General features: G+C 33.7%; 1 protein-coding gene across 5 annotated transcripts in view; it reads left to right on the forward strand.

Annotated features, from left to right (window-relative positions):
* LOC108360372 (very low-density lipoprotein receptor-like) overlaps positions 1-16,407 on the forward strand; it is a 227,949-nt gene that overhangs the window by 192,768 nt on the left and 18,774 nt on the right. For 4 of the 5 annotated variants that reach the window (XM_017612625.1, XM_017612626.1, XM_017612629.1 and 1 more), the window contains 2 exons: positions 5,395-5,517; positions 7,521-7,747. In XM_017612625.1, coding sequence (XP_017468114.1) covers positions 5,395-5,517; positions 7,521-7,747 — 350 coding nt within the window. The remainder of the gene's footprint in view (positions 1-5,394; positions 5,518-7,520; positions 7,748-16,407) is intronic. The other variant, XM_017612630.1, reaches the window with a different exon arrangement.

Raw genomic sequence — 16,407 nt, forward strand, 5'->3', positions numbered from 1 at the left:
TTTACTGTGCATTTTACAGAAAATTATAGCAGATGGGTAGACATACATACATTCATACATGTGTATACACGATCTGTACACGTTTCTATTTTATCAGAAATTATAAATTTTGAATTAATACACTTCTATATAGGGTGCGCGCTATGTACCATGTACCACCAACAAAACTTGATTATCTGCAAATACCGATAGCTGCTTTCAACATCTTATCTCAACCCGCCTCAGTTTTTGCTTTTGCCAAGTATAATATCCGTCGAAACTGTTACACAGGTTTAATAAAAGAAAAACAATCTGCTTATTGATTGCGAACCCGAGGTATGTTAGCGTCCGTCATGTCAGGTTCGAGGTCAGTTGAAGATCATGTAGGGAAAAATCATTGAATAAGCCTGAAAATTCAATAAAATACTCCTTAATTTGACCTTGAGAGGACCTCGGCATAACCTCTAGATGACCTTGAGGAATCAAGGCACCTCCGTATTCGGACTCAGCGACAACAAAAACAAAAATTTTATTTTTTTTTTTTCATTGAAACAATTTTTGTATTTATTATTTGACCCTCAAATGACCACGTAGCTGGCGTGATGGGGGTTAGCAGACCTCGGATTTTTAGTTAGCGCGTCGAATAACATAGGGATATAGAGATTTGGTTCAATACGTAGAAACTTTTTTCCTTTTTTGTGTTTTTTTAGCAAGAAGAACAAAGTAAGTTTTCGCTGAATTTTCTTAACAAGCACACCTCTCTTCAATGTTGGTATACGGGTACATTTAGTTTGCAGCTTGCTTTAGCAACTATTTTCAAAGTTGTTTACAATGGCTGCTATTCCACAAAAAAACAATGTTGGTGGTGGTGTTGGTTCCTGGACTTGAACCCACTACTACACCTCAGCAACCGCCTCTATTTTTATTACTCGTAGTTAATTTTCACCAAGCCGCAACAGCAGTTAGTGCCGTTTAGAAAAGGATATCACACCTTAAAGGGGTGAAATGCAATTAGACTTTTGGTGGAAATGTGCTGTTACGGCTGACATTGCTAAATCAATTATTTGGCGTCCTGCTTTGAAGCAGGTATTAGATTCTGTCGACCAATTTAAATGTGGGGGCATTCCATCATATTTCCAAGACAAGATGGAAATGAGAAAACCTTTTCTTGACACCTGTTATTATAGTAAATGGCTCTTTAATAATGATTTATTTATTAATATAAATAATAATAAATAAATGTATGTTAGTGTTTGGCCGAGCTTCTCCTGATCGCCACGGTTTATTTATTTTTCTGTAGATTAGTTCTGTATCCGACTGATTTTTTACTGTTAAATATTTTATTTTTATTTTATAAATTGGCATTTTCTATCGAAATATTATGTATAGAAAGTCTTCATTTAAATTAATTTACTTGATAATATCGAGAGCTGCTATCAGAAATATTGAAAATAATAGAAAAGAAAAGTGCACTATCTATGCAATGGAATGTGTGGCGAACACAGAATTGTAGGTATACAGCGGCGTTGGCTGAACGTTCCTTAGGTTACTCATACGCCCCAGCTCACCTTATACATAAATTGGTTGCGAAATTAATTACATATTTAGCATTTATAGGATAACTATAAACTGTTGTATAGTTTCATTTACAAATTGAATTTCCAGCGAATTACGAGCTTTCAGCGCTTGAATCATGATTCCCAAAAAAAAACAGAAAAATTTCAAATTTTGGTTACGTAAAATATGTAGCACATGCATGCATTCTTAAAGTAGATACACTATTGTGGTCCAAAAATGCATGTGAAAAAGTAATGTCGGAATTTTTATGCTCAGGCCACTTACGATTGTTCTATACTGAAAAAAGTATATCCTTATTCGCCCAAGGCGCCCAAAGTTGTCCATGTATTTTATATGGAAAAAAAACAACTTTTCATAGAATGTAATGTACACACAATATGTACTTGTTTGCATACCTGCATTCGCCTAATGAGACACTCTACTTTTGATTACTAACATCACCCTTCTATTTTAAGTCAAGGAATTTTTGGTAATACATATATTAATAGCTATCTACACAAGTTCGCAGGTAATTCACGAAATTTTGGTAAAATTTACAGCATAAATGAAACTTCAAATTTGCACTTAATTGCATGTTTATGTGTAAGTATACGTACTGCCAAAAGTAGTCATATGTCTGTGTGAATACAAATGATGTGTACATAAATACCTACACTTAGCGCAAGCAACTACAACGAACGAAAATAATCAAGTACAAATAAATAAATGATAATTGCAAATTGAGTGACAATGTGAGGGGCTGAAGAACGTACATACATAACTAACATTATTGAGTATGGCTATGTTGAATTTTGTATACATACATACGAGTATACATATCGTCGTTTAAAGTACAAAACCGCGTATCGTCATTCTGGAAAACTGCATAACTGATATTTGCTGCCGAAAATTGGAATTGCTCACACAAGCTCTTGGCTCAGTCCTTACCTATTCGTCCTGAAATATAAATACCAGCCAGAAATGCGATTGCTTTATAAAAAAGAGAAACATTTTGAAATATGAGTGTTTTTACTTTCTAGAAAATAATTTATTCAACCTCACATATGCGGTTTTTCATTTTGTTGATATGCGGTTTTGTACTTTAAGCGACAATATGTTTCTATATGTTGTATGTGTGAATGCTTTGGTAACAACGCGCTGAAAAATTAGCTATTTTCCTCTGCTTGAAAGCATTTGTGAATTAACGCGAAAATACGTTATTATGTGGTAAATAAACAAAATGTTGCATTTTTTATAATTTTTTTTTTTACAATTTATTAAACCAAAACTGAAAGGGCGTGGTACTAAAAGTATCAAAGGTGAGAAAGGAACAAAATAAGGTTGCCACAAAAAAATTCAAATTAATGTAAGGCAATTATAAACTAAGTTCAATATTGCAATATGATTGCCAAAATCTTATTAATATTATAAATGGGATTGAATGACAGAATGTGTAAGTGAGTGAGTGAGTAAGGCACTCGGCACATTACGCGTCTAATCAAAGTAGAGTAATCGTTTCGTCATGCCGAAACGAATGCATGACGTCTCGGCCTCTGTACACTTGCACGCCGTGCATAAGTCACCAGCTAATAAACACTTTCTACACATAACAAATTTTCTGGCCGTTCTTTCGCAACGACGCACTTCTGCAAATATTTATATGAAATATTGCGTAAATGCTTGTGGTTTAATACAATTTGCACGAATTTTAGCACGAAATCATTCATTTTCAATTATTTTCTATTGAATTGGCAAATAAATTTGATTTCCAACACAAAAAAGTATAGAAATGATGATTTCAAAACTGCAAGCGCCTTACAATGTTGGGCGCTTCGATTCATGAAGCTTTTATGATAAGACGAAAACAGGATTTTGAATCGTAATGTACAGAGCTTCATTGAAATACATGTGTTCGGCATAAAAGCTTTATACTTTAGTATGCCGAAACGATTACACTACTATGATTAGGAGCTTAATGTGCGGAGTGCCTAAGAAAGGGAGAAAGGGAGTGGATAAGTTTATGATTAAACCAATGAGTATGTGATTGAATGAATGAGTGAGTGAAAGATTCAATAAGTGAGTGATTGTGTGATTGAGTGAAAGAGTAAATGAATATGTTTCTTAATTATTCACTCTAAAATTGAATTGGATACACATTTTACACGCAGCTAATCTGCACTAACATATACGTAGGATATTTCTTTAACCCTGCATCACTATTGTCAGGGTGTAAAGTACCCAGTAAGTTCAATTTCTTATATAATGTAAATGTTTTAAGAACAATCGTCAAAAAGTTTAGACGTAATCCTCATTTACATATTTCTGAATGTCTTAGGGTATATAAATGTATTATACGAAAAGCCGATGTTTTCATAAAAGCGGGTTTAAAAAGTGATTGGGTGTAATACACCCATTATATTAGTAGCGTTATGACTTTTCTGCATGCTTAACACACAAAGTGAGTAATTGAGGTGCATTTTTTATGCAAACGAAACAAGAAAAATAATTAAGAAACAATTATTGAACCATTACTTACTCGCTGTTCTTTCAGCTCTAACTTTATTTTCAAAATATTTTTAAGGAAGTTGCAAAAATTTTTATTCTATTTAATTTATATATATAAGTCACGTGAAATATTACGATTCGGCTATCAAACGGAAGAGTTTTAAGTAAGCAGGGTTCTTAAGCTTCCGTTACTAACATGAATTTGACAACACGGTTACCAACATCGCTTCCTCAGACCGAAGTGTAGAGAATGTTAATTTCTTCACATTAAATACATGTATTTGGATTGTATATTTAATTCTCATTCCCAGTTGTTGTTTTAATCAATATCTAGTAAAATAAACATACAAAACCAAATAGCGAAATTTCATTTAATACTATTTAAAATAACACGTTAACAAAAATTCGAGTAAAGTTATAAATTTTTAAATAAGTTCAAAAATTAAATTTTTGTATTTGTATTGATAAGATAACAGTACATAATAAATATATTTATATGAATAATTGGTCTTCATTTCGGCTTGAAATAGAAAAATTTGCTTTAAACACAAGAACCTTCCGCACTCAAAACCTACACTAACATTGGCATCACACACCGAATCGCCGAAAAGGAATAAAACACAAGATAGCAGCGATCAATCTACACCGGCATCAACAAGATCACTGATCAACCGAATGATATACAAAGAAAAACAGTTCAAAAAGATCTACTCTGTTGTACAGAAAGCTTTAAGAATATGTTCAGTCTGTGACACAGCATGTTAGTAACGAAAGGTTGAGCTACATTTGAATAGGGTTGCTATCTGTGTAAAATGTTGAATTCAGCTTCAGTTACCGCAATATGCTGATAAACGGAAAAGTGCCAAATTAAAATTTATTATAAAAAAAAATATCTCAAAGCTTATTTTCAAAAATATTGCCGAAGAGGGTTGCCATCTTGGGCTTGATGGAAATTCGACAGGATAATTCTTCCTTGTAGGAAAAAACGTAAGAATACGAAGAAGGCGTTCAAATTCTCTAACACAATCCAGATTTTTTTAATCAACGGCTAAAAATACTTTAAGTTGCGTTTAAAATTATCTACTCATATCGAAAAATTAAAAAAAAAAAATTAAAAATTTATTCAAAAACTCTGTCAGGTAAAAAAAAAATCTGTCTTCAAATTCTAGCACAAAAACATAGTTAAAACCTTTTTTAACATCTGCACCACTTGAGGCACCGAAAACCCAATAACATCACCTTGTTTCAAACAAATTCACGACCAAAATTACAGCTTTACACATCTACCGCTTTTCCAAACAAAATTAATATCAAGTATCATATTTTTATCACTCCTTTACCTTTCTTTTGCAGAAACAAATACCTGTTCACCCGATGAGTATTCATGTAAATCCGGCGAGGGTGAATGCATTCCATTAGCTTGGATGTGTGATCAGAGCAAAGATTGCTCCGATGGCTCCGATGAGGCTTCATGCAGTAAGAGAATTATAAAAATCAACAGAATTTCAAATTTTTTTTGTTAAGAATACTATATCAACTTCTGAGTGGAAGATCTACCTATCTCGGCAGCCAGTTCGAAAACGCCCCAACTAAAAAAAAACTTTCAAGAACACCCTGTTTCAGAATTTTATTGAACATTAACCTATCTCAAAATTTTGTTGAAGAACGCCCAATGTCACTTCGAAATGTATTGAAAATGTCCTGAGGTATGGCGTTCTTGAAATTTTTTTCGAAATTGGGGGCTTTCGAATTGGCTGCCGAGATAGGTCGATCTCACACTCAGCAGTCGATATGTAGTCTCCTAAATACCTACTTGTTTCGTACATATTTCTCTTCGCTATTCAAACGATTGCTCTTCTTTTGGTTGCGTTGCGTACTTTTGTACTTTTGCTGTACTTATTCCAACTTTCTTTTGCGTCTAAGTTTTTGGGTGTTTGGTTGTATTTCACTATCGTTTCGCAATTGAAAAGGCTTTTGCTTTTATTACTGTTAAGTATTTGGATACAACATGTGGTTTATGTATATGTACGAGTACATACATAATTATAACTTTTCGAATGAAAGTTTTGTATTTAAAATTTTAGTTGTTGTTTTACGTAATTTAAACAGCCACCTATTTTCATGCGGTAGCGGTTTATTGTTTAAATATGATTTCTGGTGTTGGTTAACTGGTGCGATTAAGGGCCAAATTCACAGTGCGTAGTTAACTCACAATTTTTGTACTGAAAATCTGTAGTTAACTGCCGATTCTGAGTTAACTACGCCCTGTGACTTTGGCCCTAAAACGTTTACCGAAATTTAGTTTATACTCCCTATTATTGTTTTTTTTTTAATTATTGTTTTTTTTATTAATTTAATTTTTCGTTATTGCTTTATTTTCTATTTTTTATTTTATTTGATTTAATTTAATTTGAATTTACTTGATTTTGTTTTATTTTATTTTCTATTACTTTATTTTATTTTATTTTATTTTATTTTATTTTATTTTATTTTATTTTATTTTATTTTATTTTATTTTATTTTATTTTATTTTATTTTATTTTATTTTTATTTTATTTTTTTTTATTTTATTTTATTTCATTTTATTTTATTTTATTCTATTCTATTCTATTCTATTTTATTTTATTTTTTTTATTTTATTTTATTTTATTTTATTTTATTTTATTTTATTTTATTTTATTTTATTTTATTTTATTTTATTTTATTTTATTTTATTTTATTTTATTTTCATTTTATGCTATTTTTTTATTTTTTTATTTTGTTATATTCTATTTTTTTATTTTATTTAATGCATTTTCTTAGGTGCATTACACAATGAAAATGCGTACATAAATATTTCTAAATATACGTTCATTAAAATACACACATTTATATTAAATTAAATAATATATAAATTTACATTCATATGTACTATGTAAAATTAACATACATGTACATAGATATGTATCTGTATGTATGTACATAATTATACTTTTTAGCTAATTAAAATGAGATTTGGCCTTAAGGCCAAATACTCTATGAAATGTAGATAGTTACTACAAACGCTTGGTAATACACGCTTATTCATGTATAAATATGTATGTTATATTCAAAGTATAAGCTACAATCTCATTAAAATAATTTCACTTCATTACATGTAGGTACATATTTCACTGACATACATACATATATGTTTAAGTTACATGCATTTTAAAAAATTTTTGGTTATTTCATTATCTCACTTTTCACCTGTACATAGATACATATATGCATGCACTTGTACAAATTTTAGTGTCAGTTACGAAAATCCTCCTTTGTATTAATAATCACCGCAACGTAATTAATTACACCTTGCTAATAGCACATTTTTCTCTCTCCCTATTCCTCTCTCGTCGACTTACTACTGCGTAACTATCAAATTACGTTCATCTTTCTGCAACGTGGAATTTGCTGTTGGCACTCTTTTTTTTTGGTACTACTTTTGTGGCATTATTGTGCAGATGAGACCTGCCGCTCCGATGAGTTCACCTGCGGCAATGGACGTTGCATACAGAAACGTTGGGTCTGTGACCACGACGACGACTGTGGCGATGGCAGTGATGAGCGCGACTGCCCGCCAAAAGCGTGTAACCCACACAGCGAATTCACATGCACCGATGGCGGTTGCATCACCAAACGTTGGATGTGCGATGGTGAACCAGATTGCTTGGATGGCTCCGATGAGGAGGTAAGTAGTGGAATTTTACTTAATTTGCCATTATTTTTTGGCATAATTTATGAGTTTTTTATTTAGATGACATAATGAGGTTTACAGAAAGAAAAATTGCTGTTTTTTCAAATAAATTGGAAACTAAAAATAGAAATTTAGTTATTATTTGATAACAGCGATTCTTGAAAATTTTTTAATGCGTGGAGGGTTTTTGGGAATCTGATTTTGTTTCAATCTGTTAAGTGTATTCGAATGCTTCGTTTTTAGTAAATCGTTTATAAACTTACGAGTCCTATCCTATGAGCGCTTGGAACGCATTTATGAGCACTACTCGTGTCACGGTATTCAAATCGTGCTTGGTCTCTTCAATGCCAGATTGGTAAAGGAAGAGATCTTTGATCTCATCGTCTGAAAATTCAGCCTCCACGATGAAATGTCCTATAATTGACTGAGGCTGACGACCTGCCGGGGCCCGAAACTAGAGACTACAATAAAAAGAGAGAAGATAGGCTGAGGTACTTCAGTGCAAAAATGTTGAAATTCCGCTTGATCGGCCGTTTTCGAAAACTTGATTAGCAAGTTAGGTGATTAAGAGAAGTTTAAAAATGAGAGGCTTTTAGTCAATATCTTGTTCGCGTGGAAGCTAAATGCCGAAGAAGATCTAAGGACAAACTGTAGGAGCCTCAGAGCTAGGGTAATTGACTAAGTTTTCAAATTGTTAGGCCTTTTTTATTTGAAATCTTGATTTTTCGAACACCGCGTAAACTGGATTTTTGCAGTAGAATAAACCGATTTAGATTTAATCAACTAGTTTATTTACAAACCAGAATCTAAATTTTCAAGATATTTATTTTATTGAAAATAGGAGTACGTACATTGTTTTTATTAATTTTATATCTACGGCTGAGTGGAAGAGGGAGCTTTCTTGGCAGCCGGTTCGAAAACACCTTATCTCAGCAAATTTTTCAAGAACACCCTATTTCAAAATTTTTTTGAATAACGCCCTATCTCGGAAATTGATTGAAGAACGCCATAACCCAGCAAATGGTTCAAGAATGCCCTATCTCAATGTAAACTCATATATCGGCAGCTGAGATAAGGCTTTTTTGAACCATTTGTTAGGGCAATCTTCAGCAAAATTCTAAAATAGGGCGTTCTTTAACCCAAATTTTGAAGTAGAATTTTCTTGAGTACTGTACTGTAGAGAAAATATATGTAAAACAAGTCATTTTTAGCAAAAAGAAACCGACTTCAATTCTGATATAAAAATATATATATATATGTATATATATATCCCATGATCCACTGATCGGATCTCAACCAGATTTGTATGGGACCACCTCTAAGACACTATCTTTCCGATGCAAATTATCGAAATCGGTTGACGTGGTCCAAAGTTATGCGGTAACATACATAAAAAAAAAATAAAATAAGAATAAAAAATATTCCGACAAGCTGATAACCTCCTTTTTTTGGAAGTGGGTTAATTAAACCGCCTTATCAATTTTTTCTTTAATTTGAAAATGGTGAACCGGTGATTTTCAAACAGCCGTTTTCCGAATAACTCAATAACCGGTTTTCTAAAAAGGCGAATAATTGAACTTCTTACTTATAACAAAAAGGATATAGTAAAGTGCATAAAATTACAACGACTGCGTTTGCTTTGCTGATGATACTCCGACGAAAAAATTCTTCGATTGGCATCCACGGGGGACAATGAAAACTGGGGCGCTCACAAACATAATTATGTTAGGGGGAATGACCAAAGTATGTAGGAAATGTCGTGGAGAGGAAATTGGCATGCCTTTTTTAAACTTAATCCAAAACGATGTACGGTTTTAGCCAGTGTGGCCACGGATAATTTGTTTCCCCACCAAAAACTATCAATTTTTTTTTTAGTTTAAAAGTATTATTTTTTTCTAACACAGCTAGTACAACAAAAACAAATAAACTCCGTATGATAATTCTTTTTACTGTGCAGACTTGTACACGTCGGGAATACTCTCGATGCGACCTAAAAAATTCTCTTGTAGTCATGATACTCGAGCAGCCACATAGAATATGCTCTGAGGTTTCCGCCACCAGCCCACAAAACCTTTAATTCAAATGGTACTTTAACTTGCATTGCCCTATCAGGTAGCCAACAAGAGTTCTAAGACTTTCTCGGCTAAGTTTAAGTAGTCTTTCGGAGTTCCTACTGAAAGAGGTTATGGATCTCTTTGATTGTCTCATTCCCTTTAATTTCCGCCAGTGCGCAGCAATCCGAAATCCTAAGTAGTTGTGCAGTGTACCCTTTAAATGTACCACAAAAAGGCTCGGGATCATGTAAGCGCATTTGGCGTCCATCTCTGCAAGACAGTCAGCCCCGTCGTTGCCTTCAAACGCTTTATGTCCCGGAACCCACCACAGTGTTACTCTATATTGGGTAGAGTTTTACAGCTATCCACAAGGGCTTTAAAACTGCCTGAATACGCGACATAATATTTATTCGGGCGTCATTTGACCTTCTACGAAGGCATGCGAAGTATGCGATTGCGAACACAGCCGCCTGTTATATTGACGGACTTTTTTGGAATATTGGTCACAATACGCCTGCCGCTATACTCCCGTTGTCCGTCTTCGATCCGTCGGTGTTACCTTACTTGGGCCTCTTCGTAAATCATAGTTATTATCGCTTCATAGCAGACCATTTCAGGAGTTCGCACCTTTAATTCTAGGTAGGGTTTGTAAAGACTAATTTTGGTAGCATCATGTCCGTTAGCTTGATAGCGGGATAATCCAGGAATGCTTTAAGAACCTTCAAATGATCCCAAAAATCTCCATATTTCATTCTGATCATATTGAGCAGTCATAGGGTGCTTTAGCAGACCTTTTTTTTCCAAGTTAAGAGACAAAGGATTAATGCCTGTATTGACACCAATAAATAGCATCCATTGGACAAGTGCGCATGGCTCCTGTGATAGCCACGCAGACTAGTCAGTGGAGATTGCTCAAGGTGGCACCCGCATTTACTTGCTTATATTTTGGCCAGCAGGCCAGTGTCCCATATGTAATAACGGGTTTTATTACCCTATTGAAAGGCCAGTACGTTATTTTGGGTACTGGTATTCCCCAAGTCTTACCACAATGTCTCTGATGGGCATAAAATGCCCTTGTAGCCTTGTTGGTATCATCCGAGAGATGTGAGTTCCGATTTAGCCCTTTGTCTAGAGTTATTTATCGTCGCCTCTTCTGAGAACTCAATTTTTGTCCCTACCAATGCGAATATAGTGAAGTTGAATCTCATTCTGTTGGTAAATATGGCAATGGTGGACTTCAGTGGGTTTACTGACAAGGCCATGTTTGTTATCGATACATCATTAATTTATGATGATCGGCATCTTTCTCGATATTTGCGTCGGTATTTTACAATTATCAACATATTAATCGATACATAGCATCCTCGATTTCTTATTTATTTAAATCATGAATCATTTTGATCGAAATGATTGTTTGTATTCCTACCGATATATTATGAAAAGAACTACAGGATTATTGAGAAAATACCTCGATTAAGCATTTGCATTACCAGCCAGATGATTAGCAAGTTCCAATATCACTGTGCTATATACAATTGTTGTCTCTATTTTCTACACTATTTGTTTGTGTGTTGCAAAATGTAATTAAATTTCGCATCTATTTTCAAATTAATATTAAGCTTGTATATCTGCTTGCATTCTCAGAACTTTCTACCTCAAACTAACTAAACACTTTTAACAGAAATTCCCTCAAGTCAATTTCGAATTCTTTGAAATGCCACAAAATGAGCGCGCTTAGAGCAGACATTTGTGTGTGTGTAGTGAAACTTAATTAAGTCCAGCTTGCATGTACGGAATCTGTAGAACACCAATTTTCACAACAATACTAACAGCAGTGGCCTAACCTGTGCTATTGTACGTACATACATACAGTCAGCGTCAAAAATATGAGTACCCTTATGTTGTGACGATTTTCTATATTTATATTTTCCATACCATTTTTTTCTATTTTATAAAAATATAGTTTATTCTACAACAAAAACTAACAGAATAATTTTTTTCAATTTCATACACAACTCGAGAAAATTTTTGCAATGCCAAAATATTTTCATCAAAATTTTCAACTTTTCTATCAAATTCCATATAACATTTAAAAAATGAAAATCACTTTTCAGTAAAATTGCTTTCATGAAATTGGCTGTTAGAAAAATAAAATCTATTTTTATGTGGAAGAAAATGCGTAACACCCTCGATAAAAAAAAAAAATTTCCAAAATCAACGCTAATTTTTATAGACTTAAAACGTGCACCCTAAGTACAATTTAATGGGCTACAAAACTGCATACTAAAAATTCTAAGAAATCGAATTGAAAAGTAGAAAATTTTTAAGAAATTTTTTTTTGTATTTCTTGCATTTTCCCGAGTTGTATATGAAATTGACAAAATTGATTCTGCTGCTTTTTGCTGTAGAATAAATATTTTTTTTTTATAAAAATTAAAAAAAGAAAATATTGTTACGGAAAATATAAATAAAGAACAGTCGGAGTATTCATATTTTTGACGCTGATTGCATGTATGTATGTATGTTTGTAAGTCCAACCGCAACATCAATGTGAGTTCGACGCCAAACGAACAATGAAGAACTGAAACAATGCAGCTAGCAAGGTAAGAAAAACATGTTGCCAGTATTATAACCGTCGCCGTTGGTATTTTGTCACTACCGATGTGGCCGTCGCCATAATCCCTACCGCTTGCGATGCGCCAGCCACTGGTCAGGTCCAGTGTTGCCAAGGAAAAATTTCGTTTGGAGCTAAATTTTTTTAAGGTTGAGCATTTATTTTTTATTTCGGCAATTCTAATAAAAACAACGAATTTTATAAGTTTAAGTGCTGCAAAAATGCTTTAAAACCCAAATAAGGTGCATATATTTCGAATTCTATTGCTCAGATATTTGAATTGAGTAATTTTTTCGCAAAATTTTTCTGGAAAGTTTTACTTCCAGCTCTCCATAAAGGTAAAATTAGTAAGGCAAAACAAAATCGGCGCTATCATAAAAAGGATTTTCTTTTAATTAATTTTTGAATTCTGTAACCAAGATCCAAGAGTTTATACACTACATCCCGAAATTTTCCATTTTATCAACGCTTTAGTTTGGCTTATATATACCAAATAAAACTAAAACTTTCTGGAGCTAAAAAAGTGCTAGATAAATTTAAAAAGAGCTAAAAAAAGAGCCAGGAGCTAGAACCCCATTTTCGAAGCTAAATAGAAAAATAAAGAGCTAAATCTAGTTCCAAAAGCAACAAAATGGCAACACTGGTCAGGTCACTATAGCTGGGTGTAGTAAAGTGCGCTTTGTTTCTGCGAGTTTTTCTAACTAACTACCTAATGTCAGTGTCACTGGCGATGGCATTTATTCGCGCGCTAAAGGAGAGCTTCAGCAACCAATAGCAACCAACAGCCACAACCACTAGGATATATACACTCGGGTAATCCAAAAATGCAGGTGAAAAAGTAAAGTCGAAATTTTTATGCTCTCACGTCCTGGGATTGTTCTATACCGAAAAAATATACCCCTATTTTTATTATTACCTTCCTTTTATTAGCTGGGGATGTAACAACATATGTAATATTGATGCGCCTAAAAGATGCAGCGATTTCTATTCTCAAGTTACATACCTGATGACAGTACGAATGGCAATTATAATAGGGAGGTTTTAGTTTTTTAAACTATAATTTTTTTTATTTTGAAATCAAAAAATATATTGAGGTCGCTCAAAGCGCCCAAAGTTTTCCATGTATTTTATATGGGGAGGAAAAACTTTTCATAGAAATGGTATAGAATTCTTAAAAGTCAATATTTTTCTATCGGAAAACTCTGTTTATCGGCAGAAGATTCCCAGTAATAATATCCAATAGTTTATTTAACCACTTTTTCATCGCAACTATCATTTATTGGTCCGCCAAAAACCCACAAAAACCCCGAGAAATGCAAAAGGGGGACCAATAAAAAATCGTCAGTAAATTAATTAAATAATTTATTGGGTATTATCATTGAAAGGCTTCGAAGAGAACCAGAGTTTTTCGATCGAAGCATATTGATTTTCAAGAATTCTATACCATTTCTACGAAAGGCTGTTTTTTCCATATACAAATACATGGAAAACTTTGAGCGCTTTGAGCGACCTCTAAGTATTTTTTGGTTTCAAAATAAAAAAATAGGGGTGTAATTTTCTTCGATATAGAAGAATCCTAGGGGGGTGAGAGCATTACAGTTCCGACTTTACCATTTTTGGACCACCCTAATGAACACATATGTATGTAGCAAGGAAAGAGTGCGCCAAAAAGCAGCTTTGGAAAACAGAATCGTTGAAACCCCAAGCATACTGCTCTATCTCGGGGCGTTGGAAGAAGTAAGGTAGCCAACTACTGGCTTAACAAAAACTGCTCTCGCCAAACTAAAATTCTGGCTTGGTATAGTAAATTTAAATTAACTTTCCACCAGCACCTGTTTGGAATTGCGCTTGTTTGCTTTGTTCCCGTTGCATTTTATGCTTTTTCTTTCCATTTCACATATGGCTTTCGCACTGCATTTCATTCGGACTCATTTCAGAAACACACATAACTTGCATGTTCGCTAGCTCGGTTTAGTTCAATGAAGTAAGGGTGGGTAACTCTGTAAATTTTCGTGTGCTGACTCAGTAACTCCAACTCACTTTAATGAGTTAGCACAGTGAGCTGGCACAAGTGTGCTATCGCACAATTGGTATGTACATCGAAATTATTGATGATGTTAGTAATCGAAATCGATTTAGAAAAGGTTATCCTTAGCTTCTGTTCGTAGCTGGCCGGAAAAATTTTACAAAGCTGATTTCAACTGGTGAGTTCATTTGCAAAATAATTCCCTACTTAGTTTTGCTTGAGAGTTGTCACATAAGAATCTGTTAAATGGGCTATGCATGTAAGCGGTTACCCAACGCATAGCACTTCACATGTAGAATTCTGTTTGGTTTTGATTTTTACGTAAAAATGGTATAGCAGTGCAAGTATGCATAACTTGGCTATTCGCCTTGCTTCTTTTTAAATTTGGTAGTCGTATATTCAATTGATGGTTGGTCTAGTGATGCCATCTATTATGGTACTCTTTGGAAGATCGTATTGTGTGAATGTGTGAGCTCATCAATTGAGTTACCACATCGACACAGCAATGCAAGCCGCACCGAGCTATGCAAGTGTCAGCACATCAACTGAGTTACCATATCGACTCTGTAGCACACTGAGCTATACATTGTCAGCACATAAACTGAGTTACTGAGTTACAATTTTTTTCAGAGGTGAGTCTGAGCGTGCGGCACAGTTCTAAGAGTCAGCACAGTAACTCAGCACAGTGCTGAGTTACCCACCTCTAGAATGAAGGCACCCCTTGGCGATGGGTTTTTTTCTTTTACAAACATTCGCATTCTGCATGCGTGTTCGCTAAATTAAATTCTGTGGGAACACCAGCAATTTCCATTCTCCCGGAGTTACACACATACATACATTGAGAATTCAGCAATCGAGTTTCTTTTTCCTTTTTTTTTTGAAGTTTGCTTTGTTAACTTAAATTACTTTTTATGTTTCTTTTTTCGACGGTTTTTCATTAACTGTTTATTTTTAAATGAATTAAAGCTCAAAAAATTAAAAAAAATTATTAAATTTCCACTTCTTTTTCAAACACTGTTGCAACTTGCACCAAAACGACCATCAATGCGCGTCAAAAACTTTACCTAACTATCATTTGACCACAATGCATAAAATCGCATACAACGCATGCGAATATTAACTAGTAGTGCGAAAAGAACTTTGTGTATACTTTTGGGCGTTTGGCATCATTTACAAGTTTTTATTTAGGCGATGCTTGCAACAGAACTCACTGTATCCAAAATATGTATGACAAAAAAAACTGGCAAAAAACTGCACAACTTCTAAACAATTAAAGTTAAATTCAAAATGGAAAATCATATTTTGGTGAGCTACAAAGTACGAAATTTAAGTTTTCCTTACACATCGTGATGACGACGATAATGACTTTGGTTAACTTTTTGCTCTCTTGACAAAGTTATGTAAATTTTTCAAATGTGAATTCAGACGAATTTTGTCTAGACAATATGTTAAATTTTCTGTTTATTTTATATTTTAGATCGTTTGGATGTTGCGTGTGTTGAATATTTATCCATGTATTCTCGTCACATACAGCTCTTTTTTTTAAGATGAAATGTGAAGAGGCAGCAATATAAACATGTCGCTACGGACTCAGAGCTCTTTGCGAAGAGACATACCTCAGAGGAAAGTGAGAACAGTTATAGAACAAGAAGCAGGATTACGTGTGAGCTTCGTGGACTTACATATGAACATACATATCGATGTTTAACTTATACAACCGCAATATTGAGCACTGATACGTAGATAATTGGCATTTGGTTACAGCAACCAATTGTCGAGAGTAAAAAAAAATTAATGAAGAAAAAAATCTTTATTAAAAAAAAAAATCGAAAAATTCGCATTTAAAAAAATTAAATTCCGGTAGCCGAGGACTCGACCTCGGATCTGTCTATAATATATAAAAGCGTTTTCGGTCAAAAGAGATTTTCGACATAAAAATTTAAAAGGGGGCTTTTCTGTA

Source organism: Rhagoletis zephyria, unplaced genomic scaffold, assembly GCF_001687245.7.
Source record: "Rhagoletis zephyria isolate East Lansing unplaced genomic scaffold, Rhagoletis_zephyria_1.1 Rzeph_scaffold_00562, whole genome shotgun sequence".
In the NCBI taxonomy this organism is placed as follows: domain Eukaryota; kingdom Metazoa; phylum Arthropoda; class Insecta; order Diptera; family Tephritidae; genus Rhagoletis; species Rhagoletis zephyria.